We start from the raw sequence: 21,639 nt of genomic DNA, 5'->3' as shown, positions 1-21,639 counted from the left end.
CTTCATTAACATAAACATAGCACTCTCACTCATACACTGATCTATCTAGATCCCCTTCCCCCTTATTTATACTCTGTCAAAGCAGAACATAAAAGTCCAACACTAGCACTAATAAAAATTTCTATTAAAATGAGGAGTACTTGAGTTCAAGGTCTGGTGAGTTATGAATAAATTAAAGCCTGCTAGAAGACAACATTCCTGCCTGGCATATTCTTCAATGTTCTCTGATAGAAAGAAAATAGTTTGGTCTTAGGCTAGAATTCTTTTTCTTTCTTTTTTTTTTGGTACTGGGGATTGAACTCAGGGGCACTCAACCACTGAGCCACATCCCTAGCCCTATTCCATATTTTATTTAGAGAGAGAGTCTCACTGAGTTGCTCAGCGCCTCGCCACTGCTGTGGCTGACTTTGAACTTGCGATCCTCCTGTCTCAGCCTCTCAAAGCTGCTGGGATTACAGGTATGTGCCACCGTGCCTGGCTTAGGCTAGATTTCTGTTTAAAAGATATTATAGTCTGTGGTCTATTTAGTGCCTAACCATATTGTGAAGAGTTAAAAAATCATATCCATTTGTTCTAGTATTCATGATGTATTCATCAAACTACAAGGAGTCACAATAATATCTTACCTGAAATTACTTATGCAGAAATTATATTCTATTAGAACCTCACAAACTCCCATCACAAGAAATGCAGAGATATTATTTTTGATGCCAATACCAGTGCTCTGAGAAAAATCTGCTGATTTATCCTAAAACCATAAGATAAATATTAATGCACTAACTTATTAATAACAGTAACTACATTATTCAATACATGGAGGACTTAGCCATTACCAGTTCAAAGTCTTCCAGCTCACTCTTAATCATTCTATTAGTAATAGACTCCAATATATCATCTAGTTCTTGGTAGAATCCCTCTTCTTCTTCCTCCTCCTCATCTCCCTGTTTCACGGACACCACTCTACTTTTATACCAGGCCAAACAATGCTGAATACAACACAACAGATAATCCTGTAGAAGAAAAATAAGTAAATAATATTCTTATGAGTTAAGGGATAACCCAAGACGCTACTGAAAATCAGTAAATAATTCTTCAGAAAGCTTAAGTAAGTTATTTGTTGGCATTACAAATCAAGTCTATCTGAATTTAAAAAACTGGGAAAACTTAATTGAACTACCAGGCATTGTTTAACAGAACTTTCTCAAAGAAACTGGTCTCATAAGTAGCTGACATTTCAGAATGCAACATCAGATATATTGTCATTAGTTTTATAGAAAAAACCCTGGAGACAGGTTGTGAAGTTAAATGGTTTCTAATTCCTTTGAGTCCCATTTTATGTTGAGGAAGCATCTTAAGTTGGAAACAAAATGCACATCAAGACAGGTTATGACAACTGAAAGACTTCCCTCCCTACTGCCACGAGTTCTAGGTCTCTGGGGCAGGAAATTTCAATTTTTCTTCTTTTTTATGTCTTTCTAATACCAGGTAACATGAAAAACAACCCATCCTAGATCCTCTGAAGGTCTGACAGAGCACCAATCTAGCTCAACCTAAACCATGTACTTTCTCCAACTAAGCAGGTCCCGGGATTCATCTACTCCTGGGTGACATCCCCATTCTGAAATAATGGAGATAAATACTTATTTAAATACACTTATTTAATGTACATATTAACAGATAAGATGTTCCTTGACGCGGTAGATGCCATGATTTAGCAAAGTGCTAACATGAAGTAATTTTACCAATAGATACAAAGTGCTACTGCGTCAGAAATTATTTATTTATTTGGGTACTGGGGACTGAATCCAGGGGCACTTAACCACTGACCCACATCCCAGCACTTTTTAAAACTTTGAGACAGGGTCTTGCTTAGTTGCTGAGGCTGGCCTCAAACTTGGCAATCCTCCTGCTTCAGCCTCTGGAGATTACAGGCATGCACCACCACATTTGGCATTCAGCAGTGATAAGCAGGGAAGATTTCAGAGTAAAAATTCACTGTAAGAATTAGGAAGAAATTTTCACAGATCTCTTTCTGAAGATCAATCCTACCATTACCAGTAAAAATAATGGTTATAGAAGGAATAAAAATCTCACCAATGGTTCTTGTAGAGAGATCTGATCTCCCTGGGTCAGAATACAAGCTTCTAATTTCAGAGGAGGCAGCACATCAGGTTTTGACTCATAGAACTGTTTTAACTGTATATAGCAAAGGGGGAAAAAAAAGTCATCACTGTTCATTAATACTTTTTTCACTTTTTTTTTTTTTTTTTTTTGGTACTGGGGATTGAATTCACCTCAGTCCTTCTTTATTTTGAGAAAGGGTCCACCATGTTGCTACAGCTGAACTTGAACTTGAACTTGTGATCCTCCTGCCTATAGAAGAGCTGGGCACCACCATGCCCAGCTACATTTTGCATTTTTAAACTGGTCAAGATAAAGATTATCTCATATCTAATGCCTTCTAAGACACATTTCTTAAGTGTCTAAAGAACAGTATAGCAGAATTTGTATTGCTTTGTCTCAACTAGATCCTTTGGCCCTTGCTTCAAGCATAGTACTGATAAGAGGCATCTTTCCTATTTCACTTCCAGCATACTCCTTCACACCAATCCCTAAACTTGCACGGGAAATTAGCATTTTCAGTATAGTGTGATATTTAAGAATATAGGCTCTTGAGTTAGACTAACTGAGTCCAAAATACCAGAACCACCACTTATTACTGATTTTGATAAAGTTATTTATACCTTGGTTCCTCACTTAAAAAATAAGTATACTGTTAATATGAATGCTATATAAGGATTAAACATGACAACAGATGTAAAGAGCTTTAATCCACTACTTGACATACAACAGAACTGAAAAACAAATGCTGGCTATTACTCTTTTTTTTTTTTTTCCTTTTCAAATCTGTATTTTAACCTCAATTGTGAAGCACTGCTCTTCCTTCAAACATAATTTTATATTTCTGTTAAGTATGTGACTAAAGCTTAATTATTATAATTTAAAAGATAGATATTATTAATCAGGATCTAAGTTTTATACAGGATCAATGTGAAGGCCCAGTGAAAACTTTTTGGATAGCAAAGGACCTTCCAATTATCTCCACACATTGAGAACTTAATTTCAAATGGAGCTTCTTCAGAATTATCACAAAACAATGACAGAACTAGCAAGCAAGCACACATGCTTATTTTCTACTAAAATGATGGACTAAGGGTCTACAACAACCCTTCTGATAAGAGAACAGTAACAATTACTGGCATATGAATTGTATCTTAATAAAGATTCAAATTAGTGCTTAATTAATATTGAAGAGTAAAAAGGTCTTGTTAACACCAGATATTTTCCACCTGAATTCTTCTCATTAACGTTGAAAGTAAAAAGGTCTTATTTACACCAGATATTTTCCACCTGAATTGTCATCTTGATGGTCTTTTGAAATATTTCATAATTTTAAAAATCTTTTTTAAAATTAAAAAATACAGAAAATAACCTAGCAGTTATTCATGTACGTGTCACTTGGATTGAACAGATGTCGACATTCTGCTCTATTTACTGTAGATTTCTTCTTTCTTTTAGAAATAAAACATACAGATATAAGTGCTAACAGCATTTGTAAATAGTTCTTCAAAAGGTCTCTGACTTAGGATGTAGATTGCTAATTTACAGGGCTAACAGTTAAATGGTGGCAATATGGTAGGTAGTAAGTGGTAATTGACATAAAACAACCCAGAAGAGCATGACATACCACAGGCAACACAGTGTATTACTTAGGAATTATTTTGTGTTTTGAAAAGTCTAGAAAAATTCAATTGCCTCTCAAAGTCTCATCGATTTCCCTGTAATGTACATAAATACATTTTACCTGTGATAGCAGAGTCTGCATGATTGAATTAGCCAGTTGAGAGTTCCTTCGAAGAACATCATAGAAACCCTAGAAGCAGCAGAGAATAAATAAGCTCTTTAACAAAAATAATGTTTTAAATAATCATAATTTTAAAATACTATTTTAATCCTACTTTTAGTTCTTTGATAAAGATGGAAACTCTATTTGCTAGAGGGAAAATGGTTTAGAAAATTTAGATTATTTGTCTGCAGTAAGAGATCTCTGATTACCATGAACTGGGTTAATGATCTCACCATAATTCTCACATTTGGGGGGGGAAGGTACCAGGGATTCAGCCCAGAGGCAATTAACCACTGAAAGACATCCCCAGATATTTTTTATATTTTATTTAGAGACAGGGTCTCGCTGAGTTGCTAAGTGCCTCTCTAAGTTGCTGAGGCTGACTTTAACCTCATGATCCTCCTGTCACAGCTTCTTGAGCTGCTGGGATTTAAAGGTGTGTGCCACTGAGTCTTAGCAATTCTCATAATTTTTAAGCAACGGGTCAATATGGCTTTGGAGTACTCTCCCCCTTCAAAGTCAGGGATGTTCTAAGCTTCTATTCTTTTTACTCATCCTGTATTAGTGGCCTTTTAGGACATTCTTCCCACTTAGTTTATAGGGCTTCAAGGCCCTAAATACCCAAATATACATGATTTTTTTTTTTTTTTTCCTACCTGAAATTTCCCAGTATTGTTAAAAACCACTCAGACTACACTTCTGGGGAGTTTTTTGGAACCTGCCAAAGAGGTTGTACAGCTCACCTCTGAGAGGAAGCAAATAATAATTGACCAAAACTTTTTGTTTCAAGAAAAGCAATGAAATGATGGAAGATTAGCCCCTAGTAGGCATTAATATATTTTATAAGGCTTAATAATAATAAAAAGATGCTTCTCTTGGCACCAAAATATATAAGCAAAATAAAGGGCTAGCACACAAACATAATAGTACACATAAAGGAGGCAACTGAACAACTGGTTAACCTGAGGGGGAAGAGTTAGCTCCTTATAATGCTAAACCAAATTCCAGATGAATTAAGTAACTAAACATAAAAAAACAAAAGCAAAAAACCCTAATTTGAAGAAAATGTTAGTGAATGTTCATAGGAAGAATATAGACTCTACATAAAAACACTAGATACCTCAAAGGGGGGAAAAAATAGATTTAGGTAGAATGCATGCCTAGCAAGCGCAAGGCCATGGGTTTGATCCCTAGCACTCTCTGCTCCCTGGAAAGAAAATAATAATTAAAAATAAAAATAATAGTGCTTGCAAAGGTGTGCCATGAGACTAAAACGTCCTAATCTTTGACCCAGAATGTGGTCAAACATTCATTCATACTAAAACAACTACAAACATCAGAATTGCTCCAAAATAAGTTTAAAATACCTATATTTTAAAAATATATAATTTGGCATTAAAAATCATGTTGTCAGATGGGCACTGTGGAGCACACCTGTAATCCCAGGTACTCAAAGAGGCTGAGAGGCAGGAGGATTGCAAATTCAAGGCCAGCCCTGGCAACTTAGTAAGACTCTGTCTCAAAAACAAAAACCAATTTTTAAAAAGGGACTGGGGATGTAGCTCAGCTCAGTGGTAAACTGTTCCTGGATTCCCCCCAGTTCCACAGAAATAAATAAATAAATGTTGCCAAAGAATTTAATGAAGTGGGACAATGATTACAACATAATGTTGAGATAAAATCTATATAAATCTCATTTCAATTTTGCATAAATATGTATATACGAATGGTGGGATTAGCAATACTACAACATAGCATTTTTATATTCTCTCTGTATGTTCTACAATAAGCTAAAAATTCAGTGCCTGGCAACTCCTGTAGCTCAGTGTTATTTTAAGATGACAAATGAAGGTATTATAATAGCTGCTCTGTGAAATAACTTCTACTTAATGTACTTGTTTAGAGTATCTAATGCTCTTTATTCCTTCCATGAAACATGTGCTGAAATATGACTTACTTAATGCTAGAAATGTACCTCCATACCACATACTTCTGTTCCTACTAGGTGAGTTACATGCTAATACAAGTCAGTAGTTTTAACTGTCCACTATTTTTGGTAATCGTACTGCTTTTACAATTATGTAATTTAATCATACATTCTATAAACAGCTGGAAACCAAATGCAAAAAAGAAAATACCTTGTTCTGATAAAAACTAAGCTGAATATTTTAGAAAGACTTTAAAAACCAAATTCTGATGATTAGGTAATAAGCAAATTTAAAAAGCTAGGGAAACAACTAAACCCATCTAAAAGGTTTCTGTACTAAGACTGTGTCTAGAGTATATTCAGGTTTTTTTAGCACTTTAAGTAAACAAAAATTTGGAATTACACGCAATAAATTAAGGTTATTGTTTATATGAGGAACAAGAAGTTAAAAATGTCAAGCTTGGTCTTAAAATACTAGCAAGTTAATGCACATTTAAATATTTCAAATTAAAAGTTAAGATGTAGCAACATTTATGATTCCTTATCTTAATTTTTTGACTACCACAATCTATTGGTCCTGATTGTATAAGGGCATGACTCATGTATTTTTATAACCAAGAAAAAAATTAATTTCTTAGTTGGGGGTGGGTAGGTTTGCTACATTCCTTCCATTCTACTGACTTACCTCATAAAGCATAAGTCGAACATCAGCCTGCTGGCCTAAGCATCTCCTCAAACTATCCATGATCTCAAGGCAAAAAGTTTCATTGGCAACAGAATTATAACGGCTATGAATATCCACATGAACCTAAAAGGAAGAGAGCCTAGTTCATGTCCATCTTACTAAGATAGTTTTCATTAAGGAGTAAAATGAGACTATATTCTTGTTCAAAGAAACATAGACTGAGCTTTCTCTATGCTAAAACCCAGAAATGAGGCAGACACTAAAATCACTATGTTCATGAACATCCCCTAAAGCAATAAACAAACAAATAAATAACCATGGGCAAGTTTTTTAACCTCTATCAATTAGTTTCCTTATACTTAAAATGGGAAGGATAAATGGAGGACAAATAAATGACACCATTCTTCATATTTAATTTATACAGTGGTGTTGCTCTTACTCTAAACTGAGATAAAAGAATTTTCAAGTATTTTAACAAAATTAATATTTTTCCCCCTGTTCCTTAGGTTTCCTTGACAATGTCAGCTGCTAGGAAGCATTAATAATCTTATATTACTAGAATATAGCAATCAGAATGTACATGATTTTATTTAAAAGGCCTAAGACTTCCTTAAATATCTTTAGTAGCTAAAAGAATCTACCTCTTCCACAAATTCCAGAGATGTTCAGAGGAAGAGACTTTTGTTTAGAAATGGACATGACAAAGAACTGATATTCTTTTTGACTTCAAATAAAACTAGCAAGTACAAAGAATTTCTTAATCCTTACTTCAGATAGAGTTAGGTAGCTCATACTGTCTGAAGTCAAATCCTAGTTCTACTCTTTACTGGTTACATAAATATAACCTTGGGGGCTGGGGGTATAGCTCAGGGTCAGAGTGCTTGCCTATCATGTGTGAGACCCTGAGTTCATGAACATTCCCTAAAGCAATAAATAAATAAACAAAAAAATAAATTTGGGCAAGTTATTTAACCTCTATCAGTCTTAGTTTCCTTATCCTTAAAATGGGAACAATAAATGGGGTACAAATAAATAATGACACCCATTATTCTTCATATTTAATTTAAACTGTATGTTACTGACAGGTTTTATACAGTTATACTAGAGCAATAAAGGATTCCTAATAAAAATGCTAACTGTGTCTATTTATCAACTCTATATCATTGAAATCATGAAGACAATTTTATTGCTCCAAAGCTCAGATTATGAAATTACTATAAAGTTTCATTTTCTCAGATTACATGGTTTAGTGGTGCAAATCAAATATACTTATTTTAAAAATGGGTACAATAATACCAAGCCTCAGACAATGACAATTAAGATTAAATGATAAAATACTTAAACAGTGTCTAGAACAATGATATCCAATAACGATATTATGAACCACAAATATAAGCTACTTATATAATTTAAAAATTTCCAGTAGCCACATCAGAAAAGTAAAAGGATGAAGTTTTTTTTTTTTTTTTTGGGGGGGGGGGTGTCCAGGGATTAAAGCCAGGGGGGCTTAACCATTGAGCCATATCCCCAGCCCTATTTTTTTTTTTTTTTTTTAATTGTATTGGAGACAGGGTCTGAGTTGCTTAGGGCCTCACTAAGTTGCTGGGGTTGGGTCTGAACTCGCGATACACCTGCCTCAGCCTTCTAAGTTGCTAGGATTATAGGTATGCACCACTGTACCTGGCTTAACGTAAGTTTTAGTATTTTATTTAACCCAACAGATCACAAGTATTATCAACAATATAAAATTAATATAAAATAATTATTGAGGTAAGTAGTAACTGATAACCACAACCATCATCATCTTCATGACAGAACTCAGTTTCACAATAGGTTCTTAAAACCATAATAGGAATTTTTTAAAAGTAGTTTTCATATTATTGGCCTCTGCTTTAATGCCCAAACTAAAAGTCAGTGTGAACAATCCTTACCTGACTGACGCCAATAGATTGACTGCACTGAGAGGATGACAGGCTGCCTAAAACTTTAAAGTTCTTCAGGAGCAGCAAAAACCCAGCAACTGCAGATTTTCGGGCATCAAGCTGGCTAGCTCAGGAATACATAGAGAGAGGTTAACAAATAGCATTAATTTTACAGGAAATATGAATATCCAGTTAGTCCCACGCAGAAAAAGAATACATATATAAAGAATGAAGCAAAAGCTGGGCACAGTGGCACATGCCTATAATCCCAGCAGCTTGGGAGGCTGAAGCAGGAGGATCGCGAGTTCAAAGCCAGCCTCAGCAACCACGAGGTGCTAAACAATTCAGCGAGACCCTATTTCTAAATAAAACACAAAATAGGAGCGAGGATATCGCTCAGTGGTTGAGTGCCCCTGAGTTTAATCCCTGGTGCCAAAAAAAAAAAACACAAAACAATCTGAATTTATATTTTCTCAAATTAACACATCAGCTATTTAAAGCAATTAGCAATACACAAACAGCCAATTTTTTTTCATTATCTTCTTCACCTCGTGCCTCTATCTGTACTTTCTTCCAACCTGCTCTCAACTCCTTATTGGGTATGAAGTAGAGTGATGGGAGGTCATACAATCGGCTGCTAACTCAAATGAAAGTACTGAATGGCAAAGGAAATTGCTTGATTTTCTGTGTCCAAAGGAGTGCTTCTCTTCACAGGCTCCCTTTCTTCACAGAGGAGTGCAATACTTTGTGCTATGTAAACCTCTATCCAGAAAAATGACACATTCTTCTACAGGTTGAGGCTCCATGATTAACTCATGTTACACATTCTACAACATGCATTTTCGGTTTGGGGAGGAGTAACACAAAACTGACAATTCTAGAACAGATAATAGCAGCATGTGTTCCTCTGAACATCTATAATATCACATGGCTAATGTGATATTAATTGGGCATCTTATTCTCCAAATACCAAATGCTTTCTACATATTACTGTCTCTCTTTATTTTTAGAATATATTATTACCATCCTGGTCCATGACCACAATCCTGATGTTCATGAGAACTGATATTCTTACATATATTCTTAACTAAGAATATATGTAAGTTCCCTTTGGAACTGTTGCCAGCTCAGATTTCAGGGAATTTGGCAATGAAACTTTTTCCTGAAGCTTAATTCTAGGAGTGGTATAGCAGAGTATTTGAGATCATAAGCTTTGATGTTAGATTACTTCCATCATCAACTACTTCTTGACTTTTGGAAAGCTACTTATATATTCTCTAACACCAAATTTCTTTGTCTATGAAGTGGAACTGCAGCATTTTTCACTTCACAGGGTTGCTCTAAAGACTAAATGAAAAGAAGCACATAGAGCACTTAGCACAATGCCTTACTGGATGAGCATGCTCTGGTGGGTTAGGAATTTCATGTGAATAGGTGATACTGAGAGATGGCAAAGACAACTTTTAGTCCCAACACTAGAAGGCATAACTTCCTATGATTTCAAGGAATGCTACATACCTGGCAAACATAGCCTTCCGAAGGACAAGTATCAAGGAGTCTCTCATTGACATGCTGACTTTGAGAAGTGGCTGAAGGAAGAAAAATTAATGGTAAAAAACAGAATGAGTTTGCTTATTTATCTTAGCTCATTTCTTCTCAATATTGTTAGCATTTGCCTTATATAAAGAACTTTGGTTCTGTTTTATATACATGTTTTAATGTTGATTACATTTAATAAGGATAATCATATACTATGAAACAATAAAATGAAACTGGTTTTGAAGATATTTGTAAACCACTGTATTCAACAATTTAAGAGAATTTCAATTACTTCACAAACTTGAAAATGAATCCAAGGAGGGGCTGGGATTGTGGCTCAGCGGTAGAATGCTCATCTAGCACGTGTAAGGCCCTGGGTTCGATCCTCAGCACCACATAAAAATATAAATGAAATGAAGGTATTGTGTCCAACTACTTCTAAAAAATAAATGTTTAAAAATAAAAAAAGAAAAAAGAAAATGAATCCATGGAGAGCAAACAATGCTATGAAGAGGAATAAAATTGAAAACAGTCCAGCTCAGCACTCTTACCATTTTACTACAAAGTTTTCTATAGAAGACTCAAGGGAAATAGGATTTTGTGGACATTAATATTTATAAAGAAATATAAATATTATTACACACTTAAACCTCATTTTTGGCAAGTTAACTTTGATATCAAAAACTTACCTGCACTGCCTTAAGTAGGCCTTGTACAGTTTGAAGAGGCAGGAAGGACAAAAAGTCAAAAGTTTCTGTGACTTTAGAAGAACAGCTCTGAAGGACTAAGGGTGCGTATGTGATGATATTTGAAAGCAAGTCTGAAAAAAAGAATCTATAGTCACTTACCTCAAATAACTACTTTTTAAAAGAGGGAAATAATATGGGGAAAGAAATGATAAAAAAAAAAATCTTGTTTCCTTTCTGAAGTAAGTATTCAACAATACAAATTTCTACTAATCAAACACACTGTTTCTCCAGTCAATGCAGTCAGGACACTTCAACATTTTTTTTTATGACAGTAAAAGACTACAAAAATTAAACTGCCAAAAAGAAAGGAAGAAATCCAACATAGTGCCTAGACAAGTAGGACATCCTCATTTTTCCAAGATAAAATAAATCAATAAACCAATAAACATTTATAAATTTTATTACATGCAAGCGTAATATGGTCCTATCAAGAATATCGAAAGCTTCAACTATGGGTCTCTCTTCCTTCAAGAATTTGAATAATCACAGTGAATCTCACCATCATGTACATCCACAAGACTAGGGTCCTAATGAGAATATTCCATGCTTGTATAATTATCAAAATGGATTCTACTGTCATACATAACAAAAAGGACCAACTTTTTAAAAAAGTAAGAAGGAACAACCAGGTTCTGAAAAATGAGTACCATTTAATGTTCAAACGATCACAGAATGGTCTACTAAATATAAAAGTACAAGAAAGATAAGAATAATACTTAATCAGATGATGAAAGGGAAACCAATGGAACTTGGGTGAAAAAGAATTCAGAAAAGTAAATTATTGAAGTTAATATGGGAAAAGTAGGTTAGAATCAAACTGAAGGACCTGAAGTGCCAGGATGAAAAGCTGATAATGTTTTTTTTTTTTAAGATGTTGATGGATCTTCTTTTTATTCATTTATATGCAGTGCTAAGAATCGAACCCAGTGCCTCACACATGCTAGGCAAGCACACTACTGCTGAGCCACAACTCCAGCTCCAAGAGCTAATAATTTATTAAAGAATATATTGATGACTTCAGAACAATAGGGTAGTTTTTTTTAGGAATACTAATATGGCACCAATATGTAGTCTGAAAACCATTTAGGAAGCTATGGGTCAATAAATTTACGAGAATTATTGTCAAAGTATGTTCTCTAACTGCAAATTAGAATCAGTAACAAAGATCAAAAAAGAAAAAAAAATTTCAAATATTTGGAAACTAAATATACTTCTAAATAATTCATAAGTTTAAATACCCCCCCCACCAAAAAAAAAATCACAAGGGAAATTAGGAAGTATTTGGAACTAAATGAAAATGAAAAAAATGATGGGATGTAGCTAAAACAGTGTTTAGAGGAAAACTGATATCTTAATACTTACACTGGAGAAAAAGTAAGATTTCAAATTAATGACAAAAGCTTCTCATCAAAGGAAGAATAAATTAATCTCAAAGTAAGAAGGAGAAAAGAAACAAAATATAAATAAAAAAGAAGAAATGAAAGTGAAAATTAAAGAAATTTAAAAACTCAAAAGCTGGTTCTTCAAGAATTTCAATAAAATCAGTAAATGTGCCAAACTGATAAGGAAAAATAGATAATACACAAATTATGACTCTTGGGATGAAAAAAAGGACATCAACACAGATTCTTGAAGCATTAAAGGTAATATATGGGCAAGATGTGGTAGGAATGCAAACCGGTAAACCCAACTACTTGGGAAGCTGAAGCAGGAGGATAACAAGTTCAAGGCCAGCCTGAACAATTTAGTGAGACCCTGGCTCAAAATTTAAAAATTACTAAGACTGAGGATGTAACTCAGTGGCAGAATGCTTGACTCCTATGTATTATGTCCTGGGTTCAATCCCCAGGGCTGAAAAGAGAAGGGGGGCGTGGTGGGTGGAGAGGGAGTATTCTGAACAACTTATAGCAATAAACTTGGAAAAAAATGATCTAATTACTTCTAAGATAATTGGAATAGTCTATTTGTATTAAAGAAATTAATTTTGTAGTTGAAAATCCTTTCCACAAGCACAAGGAAACTTGGTATATAAGAGGAAAAAAAGGGTAAATGTGGGTAAATATAAGAGATGAGAAGTTGGTATTTTTCTTCCTATCAAAGGTCAGAAGGTGAATATTTTAGGCTTTATGGGCCTTATAATGTGTTACAACTACCTCAACTCTGTTGGTCTAGTGTGAAGCAAAACAGTTAACACCTACAAATGAGCATGGCTATGTTGCAATAATATTTGATTTATGAACTCTGAGATCTAGATTTTGCACTTCATGAAACATTCTTCTAATTTTTTCAATCATTAAAAACAGCAAAGCCAGGAATGGTGGCTCATGCCTGTAATCCCAGCAACTGGGGAGGCTGAGGCAGAAGGATTGCAAGCTCAGTGGTTAAGCACCCCAGGGCTCAATCCCTGGTACCAAAAAAAAAAAAAAAGGCAAAAGCAAACAGAAAGGAGAAAAAACAAATAAGCAGCAATCAATGAAACTAAAAATGAAAAATAAGAATCAAACCAAAACCTCATTCTTTGACAGATTATTAAAACTGTCCTAGATGCCCAGAGTCTTAGCAGCTGTGTTAGAGTCTGTAAACAAGTCAAGATGGCGCCTGGCATTTTGCAGAGGGAGTCGTTTGTGAAGTAACGCCCGAGAGCCATGAAGTGTGGAGATTCCTTATTGGTTGACTGCTGTATTTAGTTTATGTTAATTAGATAAGCTGTGTGGAATGTATAAATACCCCTCCTGTCCTACAATAAACGGCTCCCACTCCTGCTGTATCAATGTACACAAGTTGTTCGTCACCCCCCAGTTAGTTTGCTGCAGTCGGACTACGGCACAGGTGGAAAGTTCTTAGGCCTCATGCTTGCATATACATCCTCCTCTTCAGTTGTGGGGAAGTCATGCCTCCTCCTGCAACTTATAGGCAAGCATGTCCATGACCTCACAACAGGTGTGGAGTTTGGGACCCACGTGGTCAACATTGATAGAAAACAAATCAAACAGCAAATCTGGGATACAGATATGCAAGAATCCTTCCATCTTCCACCTGTTCCTACTACAGGGGAACAGTTGGAGCACTGCTGGTATATGACATTACAAGACATGAAACCTTCAATCACCTGGCCTCATGGTTACAGGATGCCCACCAGCATTCTAGCATGTGGTTTTCATGAAAACTGGGAATAAAGGTGACCTAGAGTCCCACAGGGATGTGAAGAGTGAAGGAGGAAAGGCCTTTGCTCATGAGCATGACTTACATTCATGGAAACTCAGGCAAAACAGCCTGCAATGTTGAAGAGGCCCTCATTAACACAGACAAAGAAATATACAGGAAGATCCAGCAGGGTTTATCTGATGTTCACAATAAGGCAAACAGCATCAAGATTGGGCGCCAACAGTAGATTTTAACATCACGGGGACCCAGCACCTTCCAGCAGAACTGCTGTGACACAGGGTGGGATTCTGGCTGCCATTGAACACTTGGCCCAAACTTTTTACTTTTTTTTTCCTGGAACAACTTCAGATAAATAGGCTTAAAGAAAAAAGTCTTGCTTTGGCTGAGAGGAGCCTCTTTTCAAGATGTGATAATTTGCTTTTCCACTTAAAGAACAGGGGAGATTTGGGGAACTTCCTGATTTGCCCTTCTTCAGGAGCGTGAACACTCTCTATAGATTGGGACTCTTTTCATCCTCATTTAAATTTCTTAAATGGTAGGATTCAAAAATAAAGAATTTAATAAGCATATATAATATGCTCCCCACCAATAATTAGAAATAAGGGTCAAGTATGCTCTGCTTGAACACTTGAGATGACCATGATCTGGCTGGCCTTAGTATATAAAATAGAGCCACTGCACAGGAATTTCTTTTGAGTTTTTTTTTTAACTTCTTTGCTTTTGAGGGTCTACTTGCCACTTTGGAATTCTTGCAGAAAGCAGTTCCTTCTATTTGCTCACAGAAGCAGAGTGCTTCTCTCCTGTCTTGACTGCTGCTTTCTGTCTCTTGCATACCAAACTTGGGAGAAATGGAGTTGGTCCTGGACTTGTGGCCACTTATCCTTACCTAGATAAAACATTCATTCCTTATTCATTTCGTTTAGGGACCAGATCTAACACTGTAGTGTCTTTCACTGAACTGACTTCTACTGTTTCATCACACTCACTTCATAACTAGATATATTGGGACTCTCTGATCAAGCTTGTTTACTGAACATGGTATATTTATTTTTCTGTATCTTTGCACATGCCCTACTCTCTACTAACACTACGTTTAAAAATCCAACATTTTTTTCCTTTAGGAAGCCTTCAGCAACTCTCCTCGGGACTTTTAAGTAAATATTTACATAGTACCCCTCAGCTTTCCTATGTTGGCTAGTCATATGCATATTTATTTGTATGCATGTTACCTTGTAAATATATTTTATAGTAGTTTTATACATAGAATTTGTGTCCTCATATAGGTTATAAGCTCTGTAAAGGAGAATCCATGTCACCTTTTTATTTTTAAAAACTACTTTCCCCACCATTTCTTCATGGGTGCCTAATGCTACTTGTGATTATAGAATTTGACCAACACACCTAAAAACTTAGGACATTGACTTTAGAGGGAACAAAAGATCTTAGAGTCATCTTTGTAATTCCTTCTCTCTTCCACCTGTTTACCCTGGGTTATACATTCTTCTTTTCCTCTCCTGCCTTTCTCTGGCACATAGCCTCCATTCTATACAGTATTCTATAAGGCTGCTTGATGCCAATCAATCAGATAACTGGTTGCTTCTTCAGCCTTTCTCCTTTTCAAATCATTCAATACTATCCAACCCATATTTACCTTTGCTTTGCTCATCATATTACCTTCTGGGTCAGCAGCTTTTTTTCCTTGACAATCTCATTTTCTTCCATAGTTCTGGGGTCTCATGAATTGTTATATTTTTTGTTGTTAATGAATGAACTGTTTCATTATTAAATACATGCATATATTCCCCGCCCCACCCCACCCCACTCCACCCCCCGGCAAACAAACAGCTGACAAGCCCCTAGCCAGCCAGGCTGAAAAGAAAAAAGACAAATTACTGGGAATGTCGTGATTCACAGATGATGTAACTCTATATACAACATCTTACACTGCTGTATATCTATTTGCACAATTATATATAAATTAAATTTTTAAAGAAATGCCTTACATCCATCTCAAAAACATATAAAATACTTAAAGAAATTCTGATAAAGGTATGCAAAGATCCATGCAATGAAAACAAAGCCATATTGCAAATAATTAAACAAGGTCTAAACAAATGAGAAATGGATGTGTTCACAGGTTAAAAGACTCAGTATTGTTCAGATCCCAAACTAATCCCAAAGACTCAAAACAACCTCAATCAAAACTTGATCAATTTTCTCTAAAAATTGACAGACTGGAGTCTAAAATTTATTTGAAAATGCAAAGGACCTAAAAAAGTCAAACCCATTTGAAAAGTAAAGTTCAAGGACTTAATATCTGATTTTATGACTTACTACAAAACTACAGCAATGAAGACAAACACTGACACATAGATCATTGGAATACTTCCTGAAATAGACCACACATAAATGGCTAGCTGATTTTTTAACAAAAATACCACTCAAGGGGCTGAGGTTGTAGCTTAGTGGTAGATCGCTTGCCTACCACATGTGAGGCACTGGAATGGATCTAAGCACCACATAAAAATAAATAAAGGTATTGTGTCCATATACAACTAATAAAAAAAATTTAAAAAAAATACTCAGAAAATTATTTTAAAAATTAGTCCAAAAAACAAGTTTTGACAAAACAACAAGATAGTTATATGCAAAATAAGAAAATAAAAACATTAAAATCCCTTTTACCTCACACCATAAACAATATTTAACAAAAATGGATCACAATCTAAGGATGAAAGTTACAACTATTTAACTTCTAATAGAAAACACAGGAGAAAATATTAAGTGGTCTTTGGTTTGGCAAATATTTTTTACCTTTGACACGAAAGTAGAAATCATAATATAAAATCAATAAACTGGACTTCACTGAATTAAACATTTTTCTTCTTAAACCAGTATAACCAAAAATAAATAAATAAACAAAAAGAATGGGTGAATATTTATTTGAAAACATGTGCAGTCAGACCTCTATATGAACAGATTCCATCCCGACAGGTTCCCCATCTATGGATTTAATCAACCATGAACTTGAAAAAAATGTGATTTTTGTTGCTGACATGTAGTTATGTCTATGATGATTATATCTGTACAAAGCATATATGTTCTATAATGGTTATATCTGTACAAAGCATATATGTTCTATTCTTTCTTACCATTTCCTGAACAATACATAATAACTATGTATATAATAACTACTCTATATTAGTATCATAAATAATTTAGAGATGATTTAAAGTTTATGAGAGGATGTGTATAGATTATAGTAAATACTATACCATTTTATATAAAGAACAGAAGCATCTGTGGATTTTGGTATCTGAGGCAGTCCTGGAACCATTCCCTAATGGATACGAGGGAGATGATTATACCTGACACAACTTATTTAGAATATATAAAGAACTCTTCAAATACTAAGGCAAACATCTCAATTTTTTTAAATGGGCAAAAGATTTGAATAGTCACTTGCCCAAAGATGATATACAGATGACAAACATATTAAAAAAATGTTCAGCATCATCAGCCACAATTAGACACCATTATTAATATGAGAATGCCCAAAATTAAAAAGGATGACCATACCAAGTATTGATGTCAATGTGCAAAAACTGGGAACACTGCTGGAGAAATGCTGAATGGTACAACCACTTTGGAAAACAATTTAACAGTTTATTCAACTGTTAAACATTTATTATATAATACACCTGATTCACTGCATGTTTTCCCAAGAAATGAAATCATTATGGCTACACAAAACTTACAAAGATGGGCTGGGGTTATGGCTCAATGATGAGCACTCGCCTAGCATGTGCGAGGCCCTGAGTTCAATCCTCAGCACAACATAAAAATAAATAAAGGTACTGTATCCAACTACAACCAAAAAAAAAAAAAACCCCACAAAGGAATGTTCAGAGTAGGTTTTGTTAGCTCCAAACCAGAAACAACCTAAAATATCTTCAGGTGAATGAATGAAAAAATTAATTACATTCTTAAGATATAAAATACTAACAACAAAAAGGAATCAACTATTGACACACATAACACAAATCATAGATAAAGAAGAATACTATGTGAAAGAAGTCATCATCCCCACCAAGAAAGTTATGTACACTACATCATTCCATTTGTATAAAATTCAAAAAGTGGTATTTAAGGGCTGGTGGTATAGTTCAGTGGTAGAATGTATGCTAGCATGTACAAGGCCCTGGGTTCAATCCCTAGTGCGCACGTGCACACACACGACATTTATAGTAACAGAAAACAGACTAGAGATGGGCAGCGGAGAAAGAAGAGACTGAGGAACAGACTACCAAGAGACATCAGGAAGCATCTGTGGGTGAGATATATACATCTTGACTATGGTAATGGTTTCACAGATGTATACATGTATATAAAATAATCAAACAGTTATACTTTCAATCTGGAGATTATTATGCATCAAGTATGCCTTAATAAAGCTGTCAAGAAAGGGAAAAAAGCAGAATAAACTATTAAGTATTAAACTTTACAGACATTTAAGGATAGAAGAAAGAAAAGTTCCTATTAAAGAAAAAAGAAAAAAACTGGCCACAGGCATGAAAAGCAAACTAGTAGTCACCAGACCATCTATTTAAAAAGTTTCAGGAAGTTGTGAACAGGCTGAATGACAGAGAAACTAAGAAAATTGGTGACTGAGAAAAAGGCAATGTATTTAGATATTAGGAGATACGTACTAAACCCAGCAAATTTATAAGTCACCAAAGAGATGAATTCTGACTTTAGAATGTCTAGGTCTAAGCAGCTAGGAGGTCAACAAATAACAGAAAAGCAATCATTTGAGAAGTATTAAAAAAAAAAAAAAAACACTAATGAAAACTGAAAGTACCCCTCATTACTTAAATGTTCCTTTCCTTACTGATAACCACAGACAACACAGATGTATATGTCAAACTGGCATCATAATCAAAGATATTTCATTAAACTCTCCTGCATCATAAAGTATTTCCCAAAATCTTATCCATGTTTTCAAAGTTTAGTACCTAAGAAATGACTGATGGGAGAGGATGCTCTGGTAACAACCCTGTTGAGGACTTGCTCCAGAATTTCTTGTCTGATCATCTCATGGATCTAAAAAGAATAGAACCAACAGAATACTCCTGAGTGACCTTCAGCTTATAAGGTCATCAATGCATACCAGGTAGGATGAGAATAGTTTGAATATAGGTAAAACTCAACTGTTTTATTCTAAAAAAATAAAATAAAATTTAAAAGTCTATTAAAATCTTTTAAGAAACATAAAAAACTTAACTTATTCCTGTTTCAAGAAGCAAAACAGCTGCCTGGAAAAGATCCATTCTAAATTTTCATTTGAATTTTAGTTAAAATTCTTACTTGAACTTGATTACTTCGAAGTACAGATTAATTTCTGTCAGACTTCAGACTACTGGTGACTTGTTAGAAATACGCTTTAGAGCCTGGTGCAGTAGTACACGCCTGTAATCCCAGCAGCTCAGGAGGCTGAGGCAGGAGATTCACGAGTTCAAAGCTAGCCTCAGCAAAAGCTAAGCAACTCAGTGAGACTTTGTCTCTAAATAAAGTTTTAAAAAACGGGCTAGGTTGAGTGCCTCTGAATTCAATTCCCGGTACATGCCTCCTACTCCGGCAAAAAGAAATATGCTTTAGAGATGCTTTGAAAAAGCCAACATCTGTGAATTGAAATCAAATGGATCTTGTTTTGAAAATCATTAATTTAAAACAAGAAGTTATTCTAAGAATGTTTTTAACTTTATTTATTATTTAAAAGGATTATTTATATTAAGTACATTTACCTCAAGAACTATGCCATTTACCTCACAGTTTTGGATCAAAACACTAGATTTTTTTAAGTTGTTGATGGACCTTTTATTTCATTTGTTTACAACAGTGCCTCACACATGCTAGGCAAGTGTTCTACCCTGAGCCACAACCCCAGTCCAAAACACTAGATTTATCTCCAGATACTTTTGGTATAGTTATATTACAACAACTGAATGTCAAAAAGATAACTTAGAGCTGGGCACAGGGGTGCATACCTGTAATCTCAGTGGTTCAGGAGGCTGAGGGAGGAAAAATGCAAGTTCAAAGCCAGCCTCAGCAATTTAGCAAGGCCCTAAGCAACTCAGCGAAACCCTGTCTCTAAATAAAATATAAAAAAGGGCTGGGGATGTGTCTCAGTGGTTGAGTTCAATCCTTAGTTGGGCAGGGGTGGGATGCTGGGGGAGCAGGGGTTGTGGCTCAGTGGTAGAGTGCTTGCCTAGCATGTGGGAGGCACTGGGTTTAATTCTCAGCACTGCATATAAATAAATGAATAAAATAAAGGTGCACCAACAACTAAAAATATATATGAAAAAATTTAAAACAAACAAAAAAAGGGCTGGGGATATGGCCCAGTGGTTAAGCGCCCATGGTTTTAATCCCTGGTACCAAAGAAAGAAAAAGAAAAAAAGTTAATTTAGAGAAATCACTAGCAAAATTGTTTAGTATCAGATGTAACCTTGCTTTTTTATTTCAAAGGAAATTAATTTTTTAAATTATTTCAAGAGATTATGAACTTGAACTTGATTACTTTGAAGTACAGATTGAGATGACAGTCATAATTTGGTAATAATGTAAAAAATTATTAACGTCACATTTAGGTTCTTCAAAAACAATGAACCAAGCAAATTCTTCAAGTCTAATGTTCTTTGGTGACCTAAAAAGTATTATGAAATAACATTAAATTCCTTTTATGTACAAGGAATAACAGATCAATCAGACCCTGAGAAATACAGTAAAAAAAAATAAATAAATAAGCAAAAAGCTAGAAGTGATCTGCTACTAGAGGAATAAGAGAAAAAATACATGTAGAAGTTATAATCAAATTTCTATGGTATGATCCAAAACAACAGGATAAGTGGAATACATGAAAAATGTAATAAAAGAATAAGAAAGCAATTCATGAAACTGGATCTATAATGTCCCTTTACCAACCTAAGCTCTGTCATAAATACTGTCAAAGTACTAAACAACAAATTTTCTTACCTACCAAACTCCTAGACAAATGTCCTGCTCTACTGATATCACTTAAACAAAGTAGGAAATTGTTGCCAAACTAGAGTCTCACCTTAAAAGTTTCCAATAGGATATTAGCTCCAAGCTTACATGTACACTGGTTTGGCATTTTAGAAAGACTAGAGCTGGTTTCAACAGTTTTCCCATCAAGAATCTTCTTTGGCCCATATAAATCCATTAAAATGAAGCCAAGTTCTACCAGTCCCTGAGTAATATGATCCCAACTATGAACACTACAAGAAAAGAAAGCATAGTTAAAAAGAAAAACCTGGAAAGACATCTAGTTTTATACTCACTGCTATGTTACACACTCTCTAATTAAAGATGGATAAACCAATGCACTTCACGTACGAATCTTTTCATACAACCTTATCTGGCAGAATTCTGAATTCCTGAATGTATAGTAATGGGAATGAATTGGCAAGTGGTTTTCATGGACAACCAGAACAATAAATAAATCTAAAAACCACAAATACTCAAAAAAATATATAAGAAATTAGAATATTTCAATGTAATAATCATTAAAGATTTCCATTTATTTAAAAATTAATTTTCTTCTCATTCCCCTAATACCAACAATACTTACATGATATATAAACTTACAAACCTGCCTCTCCCCCTAGACTGAGATTCTCTAGGGCTGAAGCCATACTACCCAGCACAAGGTTGGCAAACAAAGG

The 21,639-nt window shown here is 34.8% G+C and overlaps 1 protein-coding gene and 1 pseudogene across 2 annotated transcripts in view; one reads left to right on the top strand and one right to left on the bottom strand.

Annotated features, from left to right (window-relative positions):
- The window catches only part of Fanci (FA complementation group I), a 71,299-nt gene that overhangs the window by 18,180 nt on the left and 31,480 nt on the right, over nt 1-21,639 (bottom strand). For both annotated transcript variants that reach the window (XM_046437136.2, XM_058577173.1), the window contains exons 13-22: nt 21,012-21,192; nt 18,910-18,997; nt 10,670-10,800; nt 9,960-10,030; nt 8,451-8,565; nt 6,520-6,642; nt 3,866-3,934; nt 2,095-2,196; nt 834-1,010; nt 627-748 (exon numbers count right to left, since the gene is read on the bottom strand). In XM_046437136.2, coding sequence (XP_046293092.1) covers nt 627-748; nt 834-1,010; nt 2,095-2,196; nt 3,866-3,934; nt 6,520-6,642; nt 8,451-8,565; nt 9,960-10,030; nt 10,670-10,800; nt 18,910-18,997; nt 21,012-21,192 — 1,179 coding nt within the window. The remainder of the gene's footprint in view (nt 1-626; nt 749-833; nt 1,011-2,094; nt 2,197-3,865; nt 3,935-6,519; nt 6,643-8,450; nt 8,566-9,959; nt 10,031-10,669; nt 10,801-18,909; nt 18,998-21,011; nt 21,193-21,639) is intronic.
- LOC124089142 (ras-related protein Rab-2B-like) lies at nt 13,579-14,195 on the top strand (annotated as a pseudogene).

This window comes from Marmota monax, unplaced genomic scaffold (genome assembly GCF_021218885.2).
Source record: "Marmota monax isolate L192 unplaced genomic scaffold, Marmota_monax_Labrador192_F-V1.1 WCK01_AAM20220418_F8-fsc00005, whole genome shotgun sequence".
Lineage (NCBI taxonomy): Eukaryota > Metazoa > Chordata > Mammalia > Rodentia > Sciuridae > Marmota > Marmota monax.
This window is presented reverse-complemented; position numbering and strand designations above follow the sequence as displayed.